Raw genomic sequence first — 22062 nt, forward strand, 5'->3', positions numbered from 1 at the left:
CATTAGGTATGGCCTAATCATCAGGAATGGCATTATCATCAAGTATGGTTTATCATCAGTCTGGATGATCAATTATAATTAGGTTAGGCTTTATCATTGGGTAAGGCATTTTCATTAGATTTGGCCTTATATGGCTGTGTCTTTAGGTATGGCCTTAACATCAAGTATGGCCTCATCAGAAATTGTCTTATCATCAGGTATGGCCTTATCATCAGAAATGTTCTTATTATCAGGTATGGCCTTATCATTGGATATGGCCTTAAAATTAAGTATGGCCTTATCATTTGATATGGATGGTAGTTTCAAATGCTGCTCTGTGTAGGACAGAGATTTCCAACTTTCAGATTTGTAGATGTGCAGAATTAGTGATTTGTAAAAAAAAAATTGATTTATTGTATGAGGACACAGCCAGAGGTAGGCACACTTATGCAGATATGTATAGTGCTTATAGAAGGTCTTGGTATAATGTTATAACAGTATGCGGATGATACTCTTTTCCTGGAGACTTCTGGTTGAATATACACCATGTACACAAATGTGGCTTGCACATGCATCATTATCCTTTTATTTTGGTGGTTTTGTCTGTGTTTTATAGCTACGTGTATATTCATAGTAGTTGAAGGACCCATGTCATTGAACTTAGTATTGTACATCCTCAAAAATTTACTGTACACATGAAGTGGATTGGCCATGTTACACTTGTGCTGGAGGAGGATGTTGTTTAGTGCAGTAGGGTTTCTTGTTTTGATGAGATACTGGCACTAGTACAGTCATTATCCTTCACATCTTAGTTACAGTGTACTAATTGACATATTTTGTGGATTACCTTTTATATCAGATATTAACTCTGACATGCATCATGTAGTAAGTCCAGAGGTCATAAATGAATGAAGTCTAATAACCTCCTATAAGCTGGGTCTAGCTACGCTACTATACATAGTACAGTGTGACCCTGCTATAGCACGCTCCATTAATAATATGAATTTGGATATAATAGTTGTTGCATGGCTCCTGAAATTTCATATACATGTACTTTTCTCACACACAATTTTTTTTACCTTAAAAAGTACAAAAAGTAATGTGTAAAAAGTTTAGCGTCATTTTTGGGAAAGAGATCATGTATGAATTCTAATACAAGATTATCGTGACATAGTTCTGCAATTTCACATACATGTATTTTTTTCATACTCGAAAAAAAAGTTTTTTTCTTCTTAAAATCGATGACAAATTATACCGGCTGGCAATTTTTTTACAGAAATTATTTACTGTCTAAGCTTGTATATACAACCTTAGGTTTCGAGGCAAGAAATTCAGAGGCATCATGAAAAGAAACCACAAACTTCATATAAAACGCACTGAAATTTATCTATTGTTAGATAACAAATTCTTTGTTGATATTAACAAACAATGTTAACAGTGCATTATTATTTCATAATCTGCTTATTCTGACATTTGGCCTGAGTATGGTATGCTGTGACATCTCTGCATTTTTTTCTTTATTTTTTTTAATAACATTTCTGGTAGCAGAAATCAACCAGATGAGGCACTATCTCATAATAGCTCATTTGGATGAAACAGTGTCAGATAATTGGTTGCTTGCTAGAAATTAATATATATTGACTGACCTCTGTATGTGGATTGTAAGTAAAATTCCTCGTCATTGCACTCATATTTTCGTAGTAATCCCTGTCAGAACAGAACAAAACACCTGTGTATTCATTGTCTGTTGGCCCTTTTTTAAATATAAATTTCTGAGACATGCATGGAAGGCAGCATCACTCCGCCACAAGAAATGCAACAAAAAAAAAGGATAAGAAAAACCTTGAGATCTACTTGTTGGTCTCCTTATACTACCAGGACTAGCTACAATCGAACAACTTTTGAAAGCAGGAAAAGTGACTGCTACAGTCAACCAAATGATGGCTAATTCCTTTTGTTTATAAAATGTACCTAGAAAACAAATCAGCTTCACTGAAACCTCAAAGGAAATTGATCACCTTTGAAGCACAGATCATTCTGTATAAATACTAAGCAAAGAGAAAAAAATTAAGTCTCAGTCAGTGTTCTAAAATTATTTGATGTTGTCACCGCAATAAGAAACATACATCTAATTGGTTCTCCTAAGGTGTCCTTAAGTGGAAACTTCAATAACACATGCTACTTCATCAAAGGAAACTGAATACAATCTTCAATATAAACAAATGACCTTTTATCGAAGGAAGTCAGCACCAAACTTAAATAAAAGCAGTGGAATCTGCTAGATGGTTTCATTTTCCACAATGACTAGAATATGTTTATTTTGCCATGAAAATTTCATTTTTGCAGGGAAAAACATTATGCTTATGGTTGCTACCAATGGCAGGATAAAATGCAAACCTTAGATATATGGCCGTCAAGTTAACTGAAGATGGGATATCTTGCAAAGATGTTTGTTAAACTTTTTAACTTGTTACAGTTCTCATATCCCTGTCATTAGCCTCATCCCTTGGGTAGCCTCAGCAAGATGATATTGTCTCCAACTGACCAATATCTAGGCCAATTTAAGTACATGTACATGTAGCATGTAAACAGCCACAGCCATATGCTACTTGTGATAATTGTAGTGAATTGTTAAGTGACAATTGGATATAAATCAAAATGAGCACTAACATTTTTGGGGGTATAAATATGCATTATTTGTGTTTTCAGATTGGATGTGAGTCGTACATGAAGTGTATGACGTGATCTATACTCAGTTTCATGGATTTATTATACACAAGTACAGTACTTAACGGATTATGGATTGTACTACACAATGTCACTTGTCAATATACAAGTGCTTTTCAGTCTAGTTTGCCTTCATTTAATCAAAAGCAGGTATTTTTGCTCCCGCTTTTATTTCCAACTCGCCCCTAGCCTGCCATTTTTTAGGTAAATGCATCATTTTCATCAGCTAACTAACTTGGTTGGTTATGACATGGTTCGGTCTATAACATGGTTGGGTTCTATGGAACCCAACTACCATGTTATAGTGGGTGTTCGCACTGTACTACAATTTGTTTTGCAAAACCACAGAAATCAATATCAACAAAAATAAATGCAGTTTGCAGGAGAGACTGTGATCCTCAGAACATTATTTTATAATACATAACAGCAAAATTGAGAATATTGTTTGGGTCTTAGGCAAGTATTAACGATAATTAGTTTAAACCTACTAAATTAGAATGAGCTAGAACAAAATGGGGCATCATTTTGGAATTGTGATCCCATTCTCTGGCTGAACAATTATAGGTCATTTTTTTGGAAGGAAACTACAATCATTTAATACAGCTTCCTCTCTCCCTCTTTATCACCTCTGAAAAATTATCCAGACAAGATCCATGTTTCCAGATAGGCCTTGACAGTCAATTATCTACACTGATTCCATGTCACCTGGAGGGTCTGGAAAATCAAGTATTCAGACAGATTCCATGTTCTCTGATCAGTCTGGACAATAAATTTTCTTCATAGAAACCGTGTCTCCTGATGGGTCTGGACAGTCAGTTATCTGGACAAAATCAGTGTCTCCTGTTGGGTTTGGACAACCAATTATCCATGTCTCCTGATGGTTTGGACAACCAATTATCCAGGCAAAATCCATATCTTCTGATAAGTTTAGACAACCAAGTATCTGGGCAGAATCCCATTAAGCCTGGACAAGCACTTGTCCAAACAAAATCCATGTGTTTTGAGGGATCTTGAGGACCATCATTTATCTGGACAAAATCCTTGTTAAACTGATCTGTCTAGACTAACAATTATCTGGACTACGTCCGTATCTCTTGATGCAGATCTTTACAAATCCACTTGCCTAATGAATTGGGCAAGCTCAAATTTGACTTGGGCAAACTCCAGTTTGCAAGTTACTTACCCATGGGCTATGCCAAATAATTGAAAGAGAGAGAGATAGGTAGTGTTCAGTCTATGTACTACAGTTTTTCAGAAAATTCTCAGTATTGAGTAGTAAAACGTGATGTTATGTCAATTTCTACAGGGCTTATATAATTGTTCCTTATTTTAGAGCTGTTCAGGTGGCAAACCTGTTTGTAATGCTCTAGGTTCTGCAAATTTTATACCATGCAATATTGCCACAGGAAATACATCAGTATTTAGTGCTTATATGTATCACACTCTTTTGTATAATTTTCCTCAGTTTCTTTATCTATCAATCCCTTATTGTAAATGATACACTATACAATAGATCAAAGTCTCTCATTTCCATTTTGTAATCATTGTCAAGGTAAGTCTTGCATTTGCTCATGCTGACATGATGATAATTTGTATACTATTTCAAGCAAGTTTTGACATAGGTAATAAATATTTATATTTTAACTTATATTTCATTTGGAATATCAATACATATATGGGTTTTGCTGCCTTTCATGTCCATCACTAACCATGGGCATTTAGTAAGTTGCAAAATGTGCCAAGCTTCCCAAGTTAAAACTGGAGGCTTCTCAGAGATTGTTTTGTTATGTTGCTGATTTCAAGGTGATTAGGTAAAAATGTTAATAATATAACTTTGTGTGAGGTTTCGGTGACAGTTGTGTCGGGAAGTGAAGGCACTCATTGATAATGATTAGCCACTTGGATTTCCTTAAATGCATGATTGATCAACAAAATACATAGTTTCTACAAATAAATCTACTGAACTTGTTTCAAAGAAAAATAGTTTTGCTTTTAACTTTTCATTTCAAGATCTTTTATCTATGACATATCTCTCTTTAAATTCCAGCCATTTCCAAAACCTTATCAATCTGTCTTTCTATGTGCATGTACATCTCTGCCTTTGCTTTCTAACTATATGTGTATTCTAGTCCTTCTTTTCATCTCTCCTACATATTTATCATGTTTTATTTACTTTTATCTTGATTGATTTCTCTTATTCTTGGAATATGTTTTTGAAGTACAAACAAAGATTAAAAGAATCTTCCTTCAAGTGTCCCATGTTTTATTTTACCTAATGTTTTTACCAAATTATTGTGATATTGTAATACACCTGCATTGGGATAGGCTCAAATCTTCCTAGGGTAAGTTCGGGTTTCCAGTCAGCATTTCCTGTGTGATCAGAGTTAATGAAATTTGTAAATCCCTGCCTGATGGGTCTGGATAATCAATTATATGAACAAAATTCATGTCTCCATAAGGGTCTCGATAATCGGAGTTTTAATGTATTCATTGTCTCTTGTATGAATGCATACATGTTAGCACCCAATTTTTGTTTTCAGTTAGTGTTGGAATCCTGTGAGACTCCTGTTAAGTCTATAGAGATACAGTTGGTACGAGTGGAGACCTGTGGATGTGCGGAGGGATATGCAAAGGAATGTAAGTTGACAAAGAGATGGACAGCATCTGTCATTATTACATGATCAAGAAAGGTTCCTTCTGGATTTTGACGTGGTTTTTTGACCTACTCTGTAGTCACATATCAGAAATGCATATACCATCTGAAACAACGATTCACCCACATTGTTATAAAACTCCTTTTTATACTTAATTTTTTAAATAAGTTTTTTGGTAATTTACCATGATATAAGAATAATGATGATACAAGGTTAACTGATTTCCAGTATTTACTAAAACATGCATTTAAATAAGAGCTTCATCCCTTATACTTTGTTCTAAAGTAGAAACTCTTAAACTGTATTCAGGCCAACTTTACAGCTCTAGAGGGTCTATTATAGTTTGGGCAATTGCTGCAATCATGTTAATTTCCAAAAAGATCAATAAGGTCTGCAAAAATTGTGCAGAATATTCGAGCCCACCCTTTCTTTCATATTAAATTCCTCCTTTATTCAGAAACTACACCCTGCCTCTAAACTCTTCTAATGCTACCTGCTCACATACTGAGAATTATAAGCTTGTGCACGCAGGGACAATCTTCAGTAAAGGGGAATAACCTTCTCAAGCTTGACAGGTGCCTACTCTTAGTTTTAAAGTTCTTTAAGATCATATGATATAGATCTTTTATTAGCAGCGTGTCTCTCTTGCTTCACATAGGAATATCGTTAGGGTATATTGTTATAGTAAGTAAATGTATTTTAGATCATGATATCAAGTATATTTTATGTCATGATATCAGGTGTATTTTATGTCCTGATAGGAAACATAGGAGTACATACTTAGCAGTATCTGTCTTTACATTTCTTTGAATATTTGTATGCATACAATCATTAAGATCACCAAAAGGTTCAGAGTCAGCATTGACCGAAGGACAAATTTATTGTATGAATGGTTAATAGTCTGGTTACATTGCTGTTCACTTTTTCTGAAAGCAGCAGTAAAATAACATTTTCTCAGAGGGTGCCTTATTGGTTTTCACCAGTTTTTGTTATAACTGTTTTTCGATTTAGTAATGAAAAGCATGCTTGGTTTACAAGTTTAATCTCAACATTTGTGTCTTAATGGTTGTACTTATTGCATGTAGTGTTTTCAGATCTAACTCATGGTACACTGTCTAGCATAAATGGTGATAAAGCAGCACACATGCAGTATCTCTAACAACTAGGTAGAATTTCACCATATTTTGAGCAATCATACATTTCTCTTAGTTGAATTTCTCAACAAAACGCTTTAACACAAAACTTTACACATTCCCCACTTTTAGAAACATTAGGCCAAATTTAACTGAAGGAGGCCTTATCCATTGATAGATATTTCCATTCTTTTTACAAACTTGATTGGGTGCACCACCTGGGCTAATCGGAGAAAAGCTACTTTACTTGGTGCACAGGAACATTATGTACAGTTTTTAAAAATAAAAAAGGAATAGTGCTATTCAAATCCCATAGCCTAATATCCCGAACCATTCATTTTTAAAGTCGAACAAGTAAAAATTTTCCAAAGCACTATTCAGGGACAAGTGCTTTATTCCTGTATCAAAACAGGTCAGCCAAAGTGCTAATTTTCATGTAATAATCTCTGTCTACCTTTATATGGTCATTCATTTATTCATTCACATCGTATGATACTACAATAAGTGGTCACTGATCATTTTCCCATGTGTGCAAGAGAAATTATATTGCTGCATGACTCCATCTTGGGTTTAGCAATCAAATTATTGACCCATTAGAAAACATCAAACAAAACAAAACTTTTCTGATAAAAATGCAGCGTTTGAAATGACCCTGTGTTTACTCAACCCAGATACTCATGAGTTGATCACCCTTTGATATCAATCCAAGTCAATGCAATGAAATCAAATAAAGGCACTTTACAGACATAAGTGTCCCATTCCTTTTGTGAACTAATCAAATGACAGTAATGAGCTATTCTTTTTTTCTTCATTATACAGAGGATCAACTTCGGTGTGTGATATTGCATTTGAAGCAAATTGATTACAATAATTAAGGAGCAGTCGGTGTTTGCTTTTAAACAACACAATGTATATTATGATTACTTTAGTAGAAGTAGTTGTCAAATGATTTCATCTTTTCTATTTTTGATAAAATCATTTTTTTAAATCATTTTTACATGGTTAATCATATGGAAGATTCAGAGAAGGAAAATTCATGTAAAAGTATATTGCTAAAATGTAAGGCTACCACTCAAGACTGAGGTATATATTTTTCCAAAGAGATATAAGCCAGTTTTGTGGCAGCAAAAGATCAGAAATATGAAACACCTAAACGACAAAGAAATTTCTGTCACATTGGGTTGATAGTTATCCATAGCTTGAATTCAGGGTGCCAAAGTGTAAACAATATCCTAAACTGGCATGGGTTGGATATTCAATGAGTCATGGGGACCAACCAAACTAGGATTTAATCAATCATGCCTCATGTAAAAACAGACACAAGACATGAAGCTTTGTCAGTGGATAAAGTCTGGAGAGAAGAAGTTAAGGAAAAGTCTGAATTCCAGTAAATTCATTTCCATTTTTGCTTATGGAAGTAAGGATACTGCTGTACTCAAGCAGGAAATAGTGCATATAAGACATCCTGACAATAAAAAGTTAAGCACTTTGAAGAAATAAATCTCATGTACATTATTTCTTTTGATTTTTAAATGCATTACAATACATACACGTCATCAAATCTAGGCAAGAGATTGAAATTTTGAGACAAGTGAAAAATAGGTGGGACAAATGAATTTTTAGAAATCGCTTGAAAAATAAATTTGATCAGCCTGTAATAAATATGATTTTCTCACTACTTGCAGCCACTGAAATTCAGAATATCCAGATAGCAGATGGAGATGTGTGTCGAGGTTTGCATATTCCGATCTACATGGTGTTTCCTCGTCTTTTCACCTGTCCTACATTAATAACAAATAACTTCAAAGTAGGTAAGTACAGAGACAGATTTTCATGGAATGAATGGGGAAGAGCAGTGCAGTAATCCCTCCTGTATGAGGCCCCTCTCAAAAGAGGGTCATTCTTGTATGGCAAATTATCTCAGACTGTAAACAAGTGTGCAGATGAACAACACATTGACAGGTCCAGATCTTTAATCAGAGTGGTAGTCATAGTACAGTCCCTCATTGAACATTAGTATGATTGTAATCATAGTACAGTCCCTCATTGAACATTTGTATGATTGTAATCATAGTACAGTCCCTTATTGAACATTAGTATGATTGTGATCATATTACAGTCCCTCATTGAACATTAGTATGATTGTAATCATAGTGCAGTCCCTCATTGAACATTACTTTGATTGTAATCATAGTACAGTCCCTCATTAAACATTAGTATAATTGTAATCTGAGTGGTACAGTCCCTCATTGAACATTAGTATGATTCTTATCACAATACAGTCCCTCATTGAACAGTAGTATGATTGTAATCATAGTACAGTCCCTCATTGAACATTAGTATGATTGTAATCATAGTACAGTCCCTCACTGAACATTACTAATATTGTAATCATAGTACAGTCTTTAATTGAACATTAGTATGTTTGTAATCATAGTACAGTCTCTCATTGAACATTACTAATATTGTAATCATAGTACAGTCCCTCAATGAACATTACTAATATTGTAATCATAGTACAGTCCTTAATTGAACATTACTATTATTGTAATTATAGTACAGTCCCTCATTGATGGTTAGTATGATTGTAATCATAGTACAGTCCCTCATTGAACATTACTAATATTGTAATCATATTACAGTCCTTTATTGAACATTACTATTATTAGAATCATAGTACAGTCCTCATTTAACATTAATATTATTGTAATCATTGTACAGTCCCTCATTGAACATTACTATTATTGTAATGATAGTACAGTCCCTCATTGAACATTAGTATTATTGTAATCATAGTACAGTCCCTCATTGGGCATTAGTATTATTGTAATCATAGTACAGTCCCTCATTGAACATTATTATGATTGTAATCATAGTACAGTCCTAAATTGAACATTAGTATGATTGTGGTCATATTACAGTCCCTCATTGAACATTAGTATGATTCTAATCACAGTACAGCCCCTCATTGAACATTAGTATGATTGTAATCATAGTACAGTCCCACATTGAACATTAGTATGATTGTAATCATAGTACAGTCCCTCATTAAACATTATTAATATTGTAATCAAAGTACAGTCCTTAATTGAACATTAGTATGATTGTAATCATAGTACAGTCCCTCTTTGAACATCAGTATGATTGTAATCATAGTACAGTCCCTCATTGAACATTACTAATATTGTAATCATAGTACAGTCCTTAATTGAACATTACTTTTATTGTAATCATAGTACAGTCCTTCATTGAACATTGGTATGATTGTAATCATAGTACAATCCATCATTGAACATTAGTATGATTGTAATCATAGTACAGCCCCTCATTGAACATTAGTATGATTGTAGTCATAGTGCAGTCTCTCACTGAACATTAGTATGATTGTAATGTACAGTCCCTCATTAAACATTAGTATGATTGTAATCATAGTACAGCCCCTCATTGAACATTAGTATGATTCTAATCACAGTACAGTCCCTCATTAAACATTAGTATGATTGTAATCATATTACAGTCCCTCATTGAACATTGGTATGATTGTAATCATAGTACAGTGCCTCATTGAACATTAGTATGATTGTAATCATAGTACAGTCCTTAATTGAACATTACTTTGTAATCATAGTGCAGTCCCTCATTGAACATTACTTTGAATGTAATCATAGTACAGTCCCTCATTAAACATTAGTATGATTGTAATCTGAGTGGTACAGTCCCTCATTGAACATTAGTATGATTCTAATCACAGTACAGTCCCTCATTGAACATTAGTATGATTGTAATCATAGTACAGTCCCTCGTGGAACATTACTAATATTGTAATCATAATACAGTCCTTAATTGAACACTATTGTTATAATCATAGTACAGTCCCTCATTGAATATTAGTATGATTGTAATCATAGTACAGTTCCTCATTAACATTGCTAATATTGTAATCATAGTACAGTCCTTAATTGAATATTACTATTATTAGAATCATAGTACAGTCCCTCATTGAACATTATTATTATTGTAATCATAGTACAGTCCCTCATTGAACATTACTATTATTGTAATGATAGTACAGTCCCTCATTGAACATTAGTATTATTGTAATCATAGTACAGTCCCTCATTGGGCATTAGTATTATTGTAATCAAAGTACAGTCCCTTATTGAACATTGCTATAATTCTGATCAGAGTACAGTCCTCATTGCATATTAGTATAATTATAATCAGATTACAGTCCCTCATTGAACATTATTATTGTTCTAATGACAGTACAGTCCTTCATGGAACATTAGTATGATTGTAATTTTGGTAAGTCCCTCATTGAACATTAGTACTGTTCTAATCAGGGTACAGTCTGTCATTGAACATTAGTATGATTGTAATCAGAGTTGTACAGTCCCTCATTGAACATTGGTATGGTTTTAATCATAGTACAGTCCCTCTCTGAACATTAGTATTATTCTAATCAGAGTAGTTCATTGTGCATTAGTATGGTTCTAATGAGAGAACTACTGTGTGACAGTGTTTCCTGTCTGAGTATTGTTCAGTCCTTTATTGAACCTAATCAGTGTAGTACTGTTTCCTCATGATAAATTTAGTGTCCCAGTACAATCCCTAATTGAACATTAGTATGACTCTATTGACATTAATACAGTTTTTCATATCTATAAATTTAGTGCACAGTCCCCAGTTGAATACTAGTATGATTTTAATCAGAATAGTGCCGTGTTTCCTCACAATAAATTTAGTGCCTCAGCAATGCACATTCCCTGATTGAACATTAGTTGGACTATGGATCCCATTTGGGATGAAATGTAGTTTTAATATTAAACCTTCCTCTTTATAATGTAGCCATACTTGTAATACAGAATATTTTTATAGTTCCCCATAGCAGTGGTATAATGAGGGATCACTTACTATAATAACCTGTCTGTAGTGTGCATCCAGTATTGGAACCATGCAGAGTTTCTAGTGCATTGTGCAATGATAAATCAGGGTCTGTGTGGTTTGCTTAAAATCATGTGGATAACGACTATCATCTTATGACATACATTTGAATCTACGATATTTGCATGTTGTGATGTTTAGTTATACTGGAAAATATTTTGTCTCTTAGGGAGTAAATTTTTGAGTAAAACTGCATTGCTTGCTTCTGCAATTGATTGTGAAAATATGAAGTTTGAAGAAAGATATACACTAGACAGACAATTAACAGATGTGACATTTATCCACTTAGGAGTAAATTTTACAGTAAAATGTTATTGCTTTGCTCTAATTAAAACTGTATTCACCACAAGTAAACAGTGATGTATATTTCATATGAAGAATGCTGTGTATTGTACATATATATTCTTATGAAGTACCATCTTCACTTGCTTATAAGTCAGTTCAAACTGCAAACAACAAAGATCCTGATCTGCTGCTACATAATGTCCTGCAGATCAGGGTCTGTGTTGTTTGTTCTACTGATTAATCCTAACAAACAGCACAGAGCCAGATCTACCAGCACATAATGTAATGGTAGATCTGGGTCTGTCAGTTTGCAGTTGTCTTGTATGCAAGTACATATAGTTCACAAAGTAAAGTTTGTTTCCTTCTCTTTTTCAGAATTTGAGATTAACATTGTTGTGGTATTCCGTGATGATTACCTCATCACAGAAAATTTTCCCATTAAGTTAACAAGGTTTTGAAAACCACAATGGTCTTCTTCAAAATGAGAACCAGTTGCTAGAAGTTATGCATCAAATCACAAAGAAAAGAGTCAAATTAATTCAATTCTTCTGATGTCATTGCCAACTGTTTGAAGAAGCTGATGGAATTTTGCATGGCTTGCTGAAAAAAGAGGCAGCTGATCAAATAGAATCCAATCATAATTTGATAGAAACTGTTAGAAATTAAAATCTGCCTTCATTATAAAGCATCTCATTGTAATGCTGTCACTGATATAACACCGACTTATGCACTCAATATTACACTGTCCCTGATATAACACTGATATAGTCATAGATTCCATCATAATGGTTGATTTTTTTTTCCATGTAATTTAGTTCACTACAAGGCAACATCACCTATAACAGTAGAGTTTTATGACTCACATAAACAGTGTAATAGTGACAGACCACTATTTTTGTTTTGTGTCTTTGTTTAGTATTGTTTGAACAGGTTTCATGTTACATCATAGTTTTTCGTATTTACTTCCCTTTAAATAATTCTGTCATCCATCAATGACAAATATGGGAAACATTGATTCCATGAAAAATCTAAGGGATTGGAATTCCACACGTCTGTAAAACAAATGGTATAATTGTTTTACTTTGCTTTGGATGGGGATAGTGTGACACTCTTATCTCTTTCAAGACCTTAACTGCTGTGTGGAAATTTCACAAAACGTTATAGTTTGCCCTTCAAGGTACCATTTGCATGACCTTGACTACCACTCCTATGGTTACTTTGAGATTGTTAAATATCAGATGTACAAAAGTTTAGATGCATCATTTATCGTACACCTTAAGTAGCGTAACCAGCTGTAATCTTTAATTTATACTGTGTGACTGGCAGTTTTAATTGTATATTTTACAGTTTATGAATGTAACTTGCATGGATATTGTGTATTGGACATCAAAAGTCTATAAAACTATGTATTACAGATTAGAGGCAAAGGTTGTTTCATAATTTCTATAGATATTTCCCTGGTTAAAAATGGGCTGTTCCAACAATTGTACATGACTAGGATCTCTACATCTTGAACATGGTATTTTTTATTATTTTAATATTTATTAAGATGCTTTTTAAAGCATATTTATTGTTAGCATGTTTTGAAGATACATGGAGTTTTTATTATATCCCTTGACAATATCTGTAGTGCAACAAATGTTAAAAGATTAATAAATAACACGGAATATTTAGAAAATATGAAAATAAAATTTCAGATTTCAATAATTTTTTGTACTATGCATGAATAAGGTAAACTATTACCATAATTTAGAATTATTTGATACATTAGCTGTGTTTGTTCATTTAAGTATCATGATACATTCTTAGATCAGTGGAGATGATAAAATTATACTTTGGAAGTAAACATCGTTATATTAAGAGCTTGACAGCTATAATGACAACCACGGTAGCAACATCAACTATTAAATTTAATTTTGATATGTTGGTAAATTTTATTGTTCTTCCTATCAATCTAATTATTACTGGTGTTTGAGGGAACCCCACGTGGCCAAGTGGTCTAAAACGCTCACCCTTCTGGATCACTGCCATCTTGCCTCTGTCTGCGTGGGTTCGAGTCCAAGGCTCGGCTAGCGTGGGTACATGGGAAAGCCTGCCAGTAGCTTCTCGTGGGTCGGTGGTTCTTCCCTGGGTTTTCCAGGGTTCTTCCTCCACCAGTTATACTGGCCACCATGTATAGCCTATCTTGTGCTGAAAAATGGTGCTGAACCTTAGAACAACAACAACAACAACTAGTGTTTGAATAACTTGTGCTTTTTCTTGCTTTTCTGTACCCTTACTTATCTATCATATCGATTTAAGGCAGTGGGTAGAAACTATGCTTACCAGATACCTTATCACTACATCTGCTTTGGAACAATATAAAATGTTTTTCAGAGGGTGAAAATAAAATGTATGAGCTAATATTTTATGACCAGATTACAGTATTGACATTAATTTATCAAATATGAGTAGCTTTGTTAATATCTAGGAAACAAAACACAATAAGAAAACAATGGATGGAGGCAGGAATCATCACATATGGCTAATTTTGTATTGGGTCTTTAAATTCACGGTTCTGGGCAAGACTGAAAACCACAAAAATTGTTTTCCCCCGAAAATTCAGATACAACAGTATTATAGTTAGGGATAGGTGTATAGAAAAATCATTTTACAATGATCTGTACATAATGGTGTATTTTTGTGTATCTGTGTTGTGTTGAAAGCCCTGTATTAAACTTGATGCTACATTTTTGTACAGGATTTTTCAGTACAATGTGCTCATATAATAAAATTCCATAAAGTATCCATAACTGTAAAATGACCTTTAAATATTTGATGGATTGGCATTATGCCCTTGGGTTACTTTCTGGAAATTTAGGGATGAGGGTGTAGTAAGGTACATTGGGTAGGATTGAGGTGGGTGGACAGTTGACATGCAATAATATGTGAGACATTTGACAGTGGTGAGCCTTTACTTTTGCTTTGATTGTAAGTTTGTTACATAATAGAATGTTTGGCCTTAAATTATTTCCTGTAAATAATAATGCAAAGGAATGTTGACCTAATAGATGGCAGACTTTTTCAGGGGGAGGTAAATCTGATTGCAGCTTGCAGCTGTTTATTCGATGAAATCTGTTTGTCATGGTTAAGTCATTTACATTCCTCAGGAATAATGTCAAGCTAATATTGTGAAGTGTGCACATTAATACTGCAATTTGGGGATTATTTACCTGACAAGCATATGTGTGTACCATGTGACTATTGTACATTTGTGTTCTACTATTGACCAGCTGAAAGTATACATGTACTTTGATATTAAATCTTTCTTGTCCTTATCAGAAACAATCTCTTTGTTCTACAGCAGACAATGATGCTAATGGTGTTCCACACAATGAAAGGAATGTGATAACAAAACTGTGCTTTTTTAGGATTTATATATGATTATAAATTTATGATGTTATGATAGATATATCCATATAAGTTAAATTATTGGCTGTTTTGTTTTTTACTGTTAGTGGATAATTTGAGCGATTGAGACATATGGCATTAATATGTGCAATAGTCTTTACTTTGCAAGTATTACAAAAACACCTATAGATAGATTGTATGTGAAAAATTTCTTGACATAGTTCTAGTGAACATTTATTCAGCATATAATTGATTTATTGTGTAAGTATTACATAGTAATACATTAATATGAGGGTCTGAACTATGGGGCATTTGTGTGAGAAGGTCACCTTAGACTGTGTCATTTTGCCTAAATATGACCAAGAAGTGAAGTTCATTCCACCTTTCCTTGATTTCATGCTATCCCAACCTTTTTTGTTAATAGTCAAAGTGAAACAAAAACTTTTTTCATGAGCTTTTCCTTTAAAAGTGAAGGTAGAAATTTATATGAAAAAGTTTTATGTTCTGTTTTGAATTTTGATGCTCATTTATTGTTTTTAAATGACAGAAATTGCATTGGAATTTGCAAAATTCCCATCAAAATTTCACACATGACCCTTGAAATAAAGTGAAAAAAATTGAACTTGTTTAAACCCAGTTGGAAGTGAATTATGACTCTGTATCCAGGACCAACCAAATTTATAATTTTAATCAATGTTTCCTCCAAAAAAGATATGAAAAAATGGCTTCTACTAAGGAAATAATTTTGAATCTTTGAAATATAACCCTATTTTCAAAGGTTACCATTTATATGTTAATACTGTTTGCTGTGTGTTTTGGCAACTGACGGTTTATACCATGATAAACTCCGGAAAAAAACCCATCAAAGTCTTAATTAATTTCTCATTTAAAATTCCACTTTTTAGCTGACACAAATAATTATTCACTATCACATTTAACTTCAGAACATCAAGAGATGGACAGTATATTTCTTTGATAAAATTAATTTGGGATAAATGCATGCAAAATGTCAGATTTGTTTGTTTACCTTGGGACTGAGGTGAACAGATTGAGTTCAGATTATCAGGTCTTGTCTACCTTTGGACTGAGGTGGGCAGATCATATTCAGGTGTTGAGAAATATGAGTAAGCTGCAAAGTATATTTTATATGACTGAAATTATGAAGAATTCAGTTTTTTGATTTGTGTCTAAGAATTCTGATAAATGAATAAAAAGATCTTATATTTCAAAATTGCCACATCTTGTCCTTTTCATTTCAGTAGGTATAATTTGCCATTTCACCTGGCATGATAAATCTTATCACCATGTATTTTCATCCTTACACCATGATAATGTCTGAGGTGGTTCATTCCTTCTGGCAAGATAAAATAACTCTGTTGTACATAATAATAATAGTATGAAAAGAACAGTTTGTCTCCCTTATTGTTGGTTGCAATTATAGTCACAGTACTGTTAATTCAGTCAGCCAAAACAACAGTCTTCATTTAAATTACTGATGCTCTTTCTTAAAATCATTACTGAACTACCTTTATGTCTATTTATTTAGTCATAGCTCTTGGATAAGCAAATCAGCATGAATCATGAAATGTGTTCAAATTTAAGAAAATCTTTGGGTACGTGCTGATGCTACATATGCAAAATAGGAAATAGTTTAGCTCATTATTACATGGAGTTTGTATGCAGAGAATAGTTTTGATGGATCCTCTATCACAAAAGTTCATTTCCCAAAGTAACAATCTTTAGGATAAAATGATCACTTGTTTATTTCTGAGAAATGGACATGCTTGTACTTGAGAAGTTGCTCTTATGCAATAACCTTCAGATGCCATAGTATAAGACTGGATACATTTTGCAGCAGATCATTAAAGAATTTCAAACAAAGGATAAAAATAATAAAATAGTTACAAAAAATTCCCACAGCTATTTATATGCTGTAAAACCATCCCACCTGTCTTGTTTTAAAATGTTTATGTTGTTTTCGAATAATAGGATTGATATGGCTGATGCACTGTTTACTGTGCACAAACATTTTCTGGAGCATGATGAAAGAATTTTGAATATGAGGGTTCAAAGCATTCCTGAGGTGCTCTTTCCAATATTTGCACACTGCAAACCATGTATGATCATTATAAAACACATTATATCAATTTCCAAGGTACTCTGGCAAATGCTTGGATGCTGCAAACCATGTATGATCATTATTCAGACACATTAAATCATTCAGTATATCATTCAACAAAATTCCGCAGATGGAAGGGTTGTTCACGCATTAAGTTGTGTACTCGAGCACCGTGTGAAATCTGAATGAGTACAAAAGACATCACACTGTAAAACACACTCATCAAAAGAACAACAGGAACCAGTGTGATCCTGCAAGATGTATATTCAGTTAGAGATATGGTTGGCTGGTACATGTATAGCACTAACTGGGTGGGTGGCAAAATATATGGGTGATGAAAGCGACTTTTGGGAATAAATCATACAATTGAATAACTACATAAAGTTTTCCAAATTATATTGTCAGATAAGAATGTTTATGCATCCCATCATCCTATTACTTATTCTCTTAACATAATCTGATTGGGATCATGTTCGAGGGGGAAAGCAGAAATTTCTCAGAGAATACTTGCCCAATCACATTACTTAAAAATCCTCCCAACCACATTGTCATGCGAGCATCCTTTTTAGTATATTGCTTAGCTGAAAACTAGCGACACCTGGCGGTGCTAAGGGGAGGTATTGGGCACGAGTTATTGCCCTCTCTCTATTGATATAGACATGGAAAGACAATTTTCATCTTTTAGTAGGGCTGAATTCGCGAGGTGGCAGCTAATATTCCTAACAAAAAGTAATTGGTTAAGTATTCTTGGAGAAACAATTTACTTAAAAATTTGTTGTCCATTCATTAAAAAGATCAATAACCAAAGCACTACCTGCCCCAAATACTTCTGACTAGAAGTATCACCATTAGCTACAAAGGGACTACTTGTAGATGCAGTCTTCAGGGAATGTTCCCTGGATTAACTTGGATTTTTTCCAGGATATAATACAAAATTTGACAACCATTACTTTGGAAAATGTAACAATGGTCCCATCGCAAACTGGATTATTGTATTTCTTTTTGGTATCAACGATTTTGTTGATTTGGGTTCATCATCAGAAGCAGAACTATCTTGTTTGCTGAATTCTAAATTGTGGAACAAACGTGACTGCATCAAGGCTTGTGAAGTAGCAAGACCTAATCTTCAATCTACTGAACCACAAATAAAATCAAGATATGACAGAAATACAAATTGTGTTTTCAGCCTGGTAACAAGGTTCTGGCTCTCTTGCTCATTCCTCAAAATCATCTACAGGCTAGGTCATATGGACCATATGCAGTTAAATAAAATGTAAGTGACTTAAATTATCATTAACAATCCCGGGAGGTGGAAAAGAAATAAGAAATATTGAATTGAAACAGCTGTTATATGAATACAAGAACTTGCTTCCAGATGTTTGAACACAAACAAAAATCTACCATGATGGTGAAATTACACATTCTACACATGTAAAACATCATCCTTATAGGATGAATCCTCTTAAACAGGAATATTTGAGAAAGGATGTTTTTTGGAGAATGATTTTATTTAACTAAGCAAAAGTAATTGCAGTTTGCCATATATTCTAATACCAAGACCAGAGAATACATGTACTTCCAGAATGTGTACTGACTACTGAAAAGTGAACTTTGTTACCACAAGAGGATGACTGCATTGACAGCATTGGAAATTTAGGCATTTACAACTCCAGATGGAGTTTATCAATCTAAAGTGATGCCAATTGGTATGAAAATTCTCCTTCAACATGCCAGCATTATTGAACATGAAACATATGATATATATGGCTTTGATATATACAACGATGGAGTAATAATATAGAGCGAATCCTGGAAAGATCACATGGAAAGTAGTCGGAATGCTCTGTTTGACTGAGGGAAGCAAATTTGACAATTCATTGAAGTACAAAGGAGTTTTACCGAGATTGTGTTACGATTTTAGGAATATTGTGGGACAAGGTCTTGCTAATCCTGTAGAAATTACAGTTAAAGCTATCTCAATTCCCAGTGCCTGTCAGTAAAAATGATGCGATTTTTGGGTATGGCTGGATATTACAGAAAACTCAATTTCTTCTAAAATTGCCGAACCCTTGAACATTGTGTTGAGTAAAAGAACCAATATTTTTTAGTCTGACAAATGTTGGGAGGCATTCGATAAATTAAAGTCTATACATAAGAATGCAAAAAATTTTCAACTCCAGATTTTAACCAATCATTGAAAATATCTGTTGATGCAAGTTATGTAGGGGTTGGCAGCGTATAAATTCAAGAATAGGATAAATGGTGCGGATCTTCCAGTGTGTTATTTCTCTAAAAATATAAATAAACACCAGAGGAGTTATTATTCCACTATTGAGAAGGAATGCCTGGCGTTAATATGGCTTTAATATTGGCTGTGCATCAATTTGAAGTATATGTACATTCAGATCCTTCTCCAGTTATTGTATTCATTGATCACAACTTCTTTAGTTTCATCAACAAAATGAAAAACAAAACTCAGATATTGTTGACATGGTGTTTCATGTTGCAAGGATACAACCTTGATATTAAGCACATCAAAGGAAAAGATAAGATGCACTTTCATGTGCATATATTTTTAGATTTCTGTATTTTTTATATATATTTTGAATCATTCATAGGACATCTTGCTGCTTAACCTTATTATGATAATCTCCTATTTATGTTTGACTAATAGCTGAAAGAAAGCATTATTGCGTAACTGTTTTCTTTATGAGGGGATGTGTTATGTATAACAATAAATATTGTGACTATTTGTACATAATTGCGTTTATTTTGTGTTTCACTTTTGGCGCTTAAATTGCAGAGGGTCTATGATACAATTACAATAATATTTATATCAAAGTTTAAATTTCTTGGTTTTGCTTCTTCCTATTGCTAAGCTTATGATCATTGAGTCATAACACATTTGTTATTGTCTATTGTAAATGCTTGTTGCTATTGTTTGTGTACGAATATTATAGCAATTTGCAGGGTCTTCTTGCCAGATTTCAAATAACTTATTGAGCTATCACAAAGGTGGCATTTTGATAACTACTGACATATTCAGCAAAGTTTAAAGTTATTTTGATCAAAATTTCTTATTCGATTTTCCATTTACCTTTCCTTTTGCTTGATAATTCATCTTAAGCGAAGCAGAAAATTTTAATCAAAATAAATAAACAAAGGGTATGTTTGTCATTCCTACTTTTTTACATATGTGCTATAGATATGAGTTGGCTCTGATTTAAATTTTCTGACAGGATTCGCGTTTACTTATTGGCCGATCAGATGTTATTTGATTTCTTTTAATTCTACCCTAGTACAATCTTCTACATTGCCATTGTAATGAATGTTCTGCAGGAATCTGAAAACTAACCGTCGTTAAATTTATAATGATAAAGTTTAAGCATAGTACTCTGCGCAGGATCTTGCATTATCCGTGTTATAAAAACCTGTGTGATTTTGTATTTGTATGTTTTTAACGTAGCTTTAACAATTTTCCAGTCATATCGCTACGATGTCTGCAGTGTGGCTGTTTAAAGTGATGTCAAGGACTGGGGCATCATGCCGCAGACATATAGCATCGTGTCCCACCTAGTCACATTATCCTGACTCTATGCCGACCAGTCGTAACACTAACATCTAATGCTGAGCGTCTAGAGAGGCAGCTTTTAGTACTATTTTTATGTTTTTGGTATAACTCGGTTGGGGTTCGAACCCACTACCTCCTGCACCCAGGGCAGACGCTCTAACCTAAATCGAAATATGTATATTAATAAACATTTATGCATTAGATATTTTAAATTGGGGACATTAAAAATATAATATATATATATATATATATATATATATATATATATATATATATATAAGATTTTCCACCATAAATTTGAATGCAGCAAATTAACTTACAGTGATAAAACCATACCATTAGAACTATTGCCAATATCACAACTACCAACAACAATAACAACAGCATCTAACAACTCAAACCAGTTTTTGATGTGAAACTTAGCTAAAACTGACGACAGGCAAGTGTAGACTGTGATAACATGTTCTAATAATGACTCAACTGCAAAGAAGTACCCCCTTCTTGTAGTAACCTCAAAATATCCTCTTGTAATGGATCCAGTGCTTGTTTAAAACGTATTGGACAGAAAGTATTACACAATTTAAGAGTTTTAAATTTACTGTTTTTCTTAAAGAATTGAAACAGATAAACAGACACAGAGAGAGAGACAGAGACAGACAGAAAGAATTACGAAGCGACAGATGTATTTGGTATGCAATCATATTTGTGATCAAAGAGCAATGTATGAGCTGACATATTACCTGTACGAAAACACCGTAACCTTTCACGTATTCCTATACTTGCATTTTGTTCTGTATACCGTCAGTCACATTTATTAATAACGTAACTACATGCATGCTATTCTGCGTCCAAATTGATAAACTGGTTGTCAGATTAGCATCAGTGAGTCTGTCAAAGAATTTCCGAATTGTTGCTAATAGTTATTTGGCTATGATGACATATTCGAGACATTATTAATGTGTTTATATTATTACATAAGTAGAGTTAAAGAGAAGCCCAATAAGGTTTTTTTTTGTGGAAATTTCAGCTTATTTACCCCACTATATATGTATATCCTTATCTGTTATCAAAGAGGTACAGAATGTCCAGCTTTTGTTTCATAAATTTAATGTGAAATCATTACCCATTTGAGATTCTTTTTATCACATAGGATTTTTTTCCAGCAAAAATTATTTAGATAGAAAGAAGAATGAATAATTGTGTTTATTCTGACAGTCGTTGTACCTTTCATTTGTTGTGCGTAAGAAATAGTTCCCAATA

General features: G+C 33.4%; 1 protein-coding gene across 1 annotated transcript in view; it reads left to right on the forward strand.

The window, feature by feature from the left end:
- Nucleotides 1-16347, forward strand: part of LOC149771156 (vacuolar protein sorting-associated protein 26C-like) — a 52808-nt gene extending 36461 nt beyond the window's left edge. The window contains exons 7-9 of the mRNA XM_089948794.1: nucleotides 5247-5343; nucleotides 8179-8304; nucleotides 12098-16347. Of these exons, the coding sequence (XP_089804920.1) occupies nucleotides 5247-5343; nucleotides 8179-8304; nucleotides 12098-12180 (306 nt within the window). The 3' untranslated portion in view covers nucleotides 12181-16347. The remainder of the gene's footprint in view (nucleotides 1-5246; nucleotides 5344-8178; nucleotides 8305-12097) is intronic.
- Nucleotides 16348-22062: the final 5715 nt, after the last annotated feature.

The sequence above is a fragment of the Sinohyriopsis cumingii genome, unplaced genomic scaffold (assembly GCF_028554795.1).
Source record: "Sinohyriopsis cumingii isolate HCF-2022 unplaced genomic scaffold, ASM2855479v2 utg002097l, whole genome shotgun sequence".
Lineage (NCBI taxonomy): Eukaryota > Metazoa > Mollusca > Bivalvia > Unionida > Unionidae > Sinohyriopsis > Sinohyriopsis cumingii.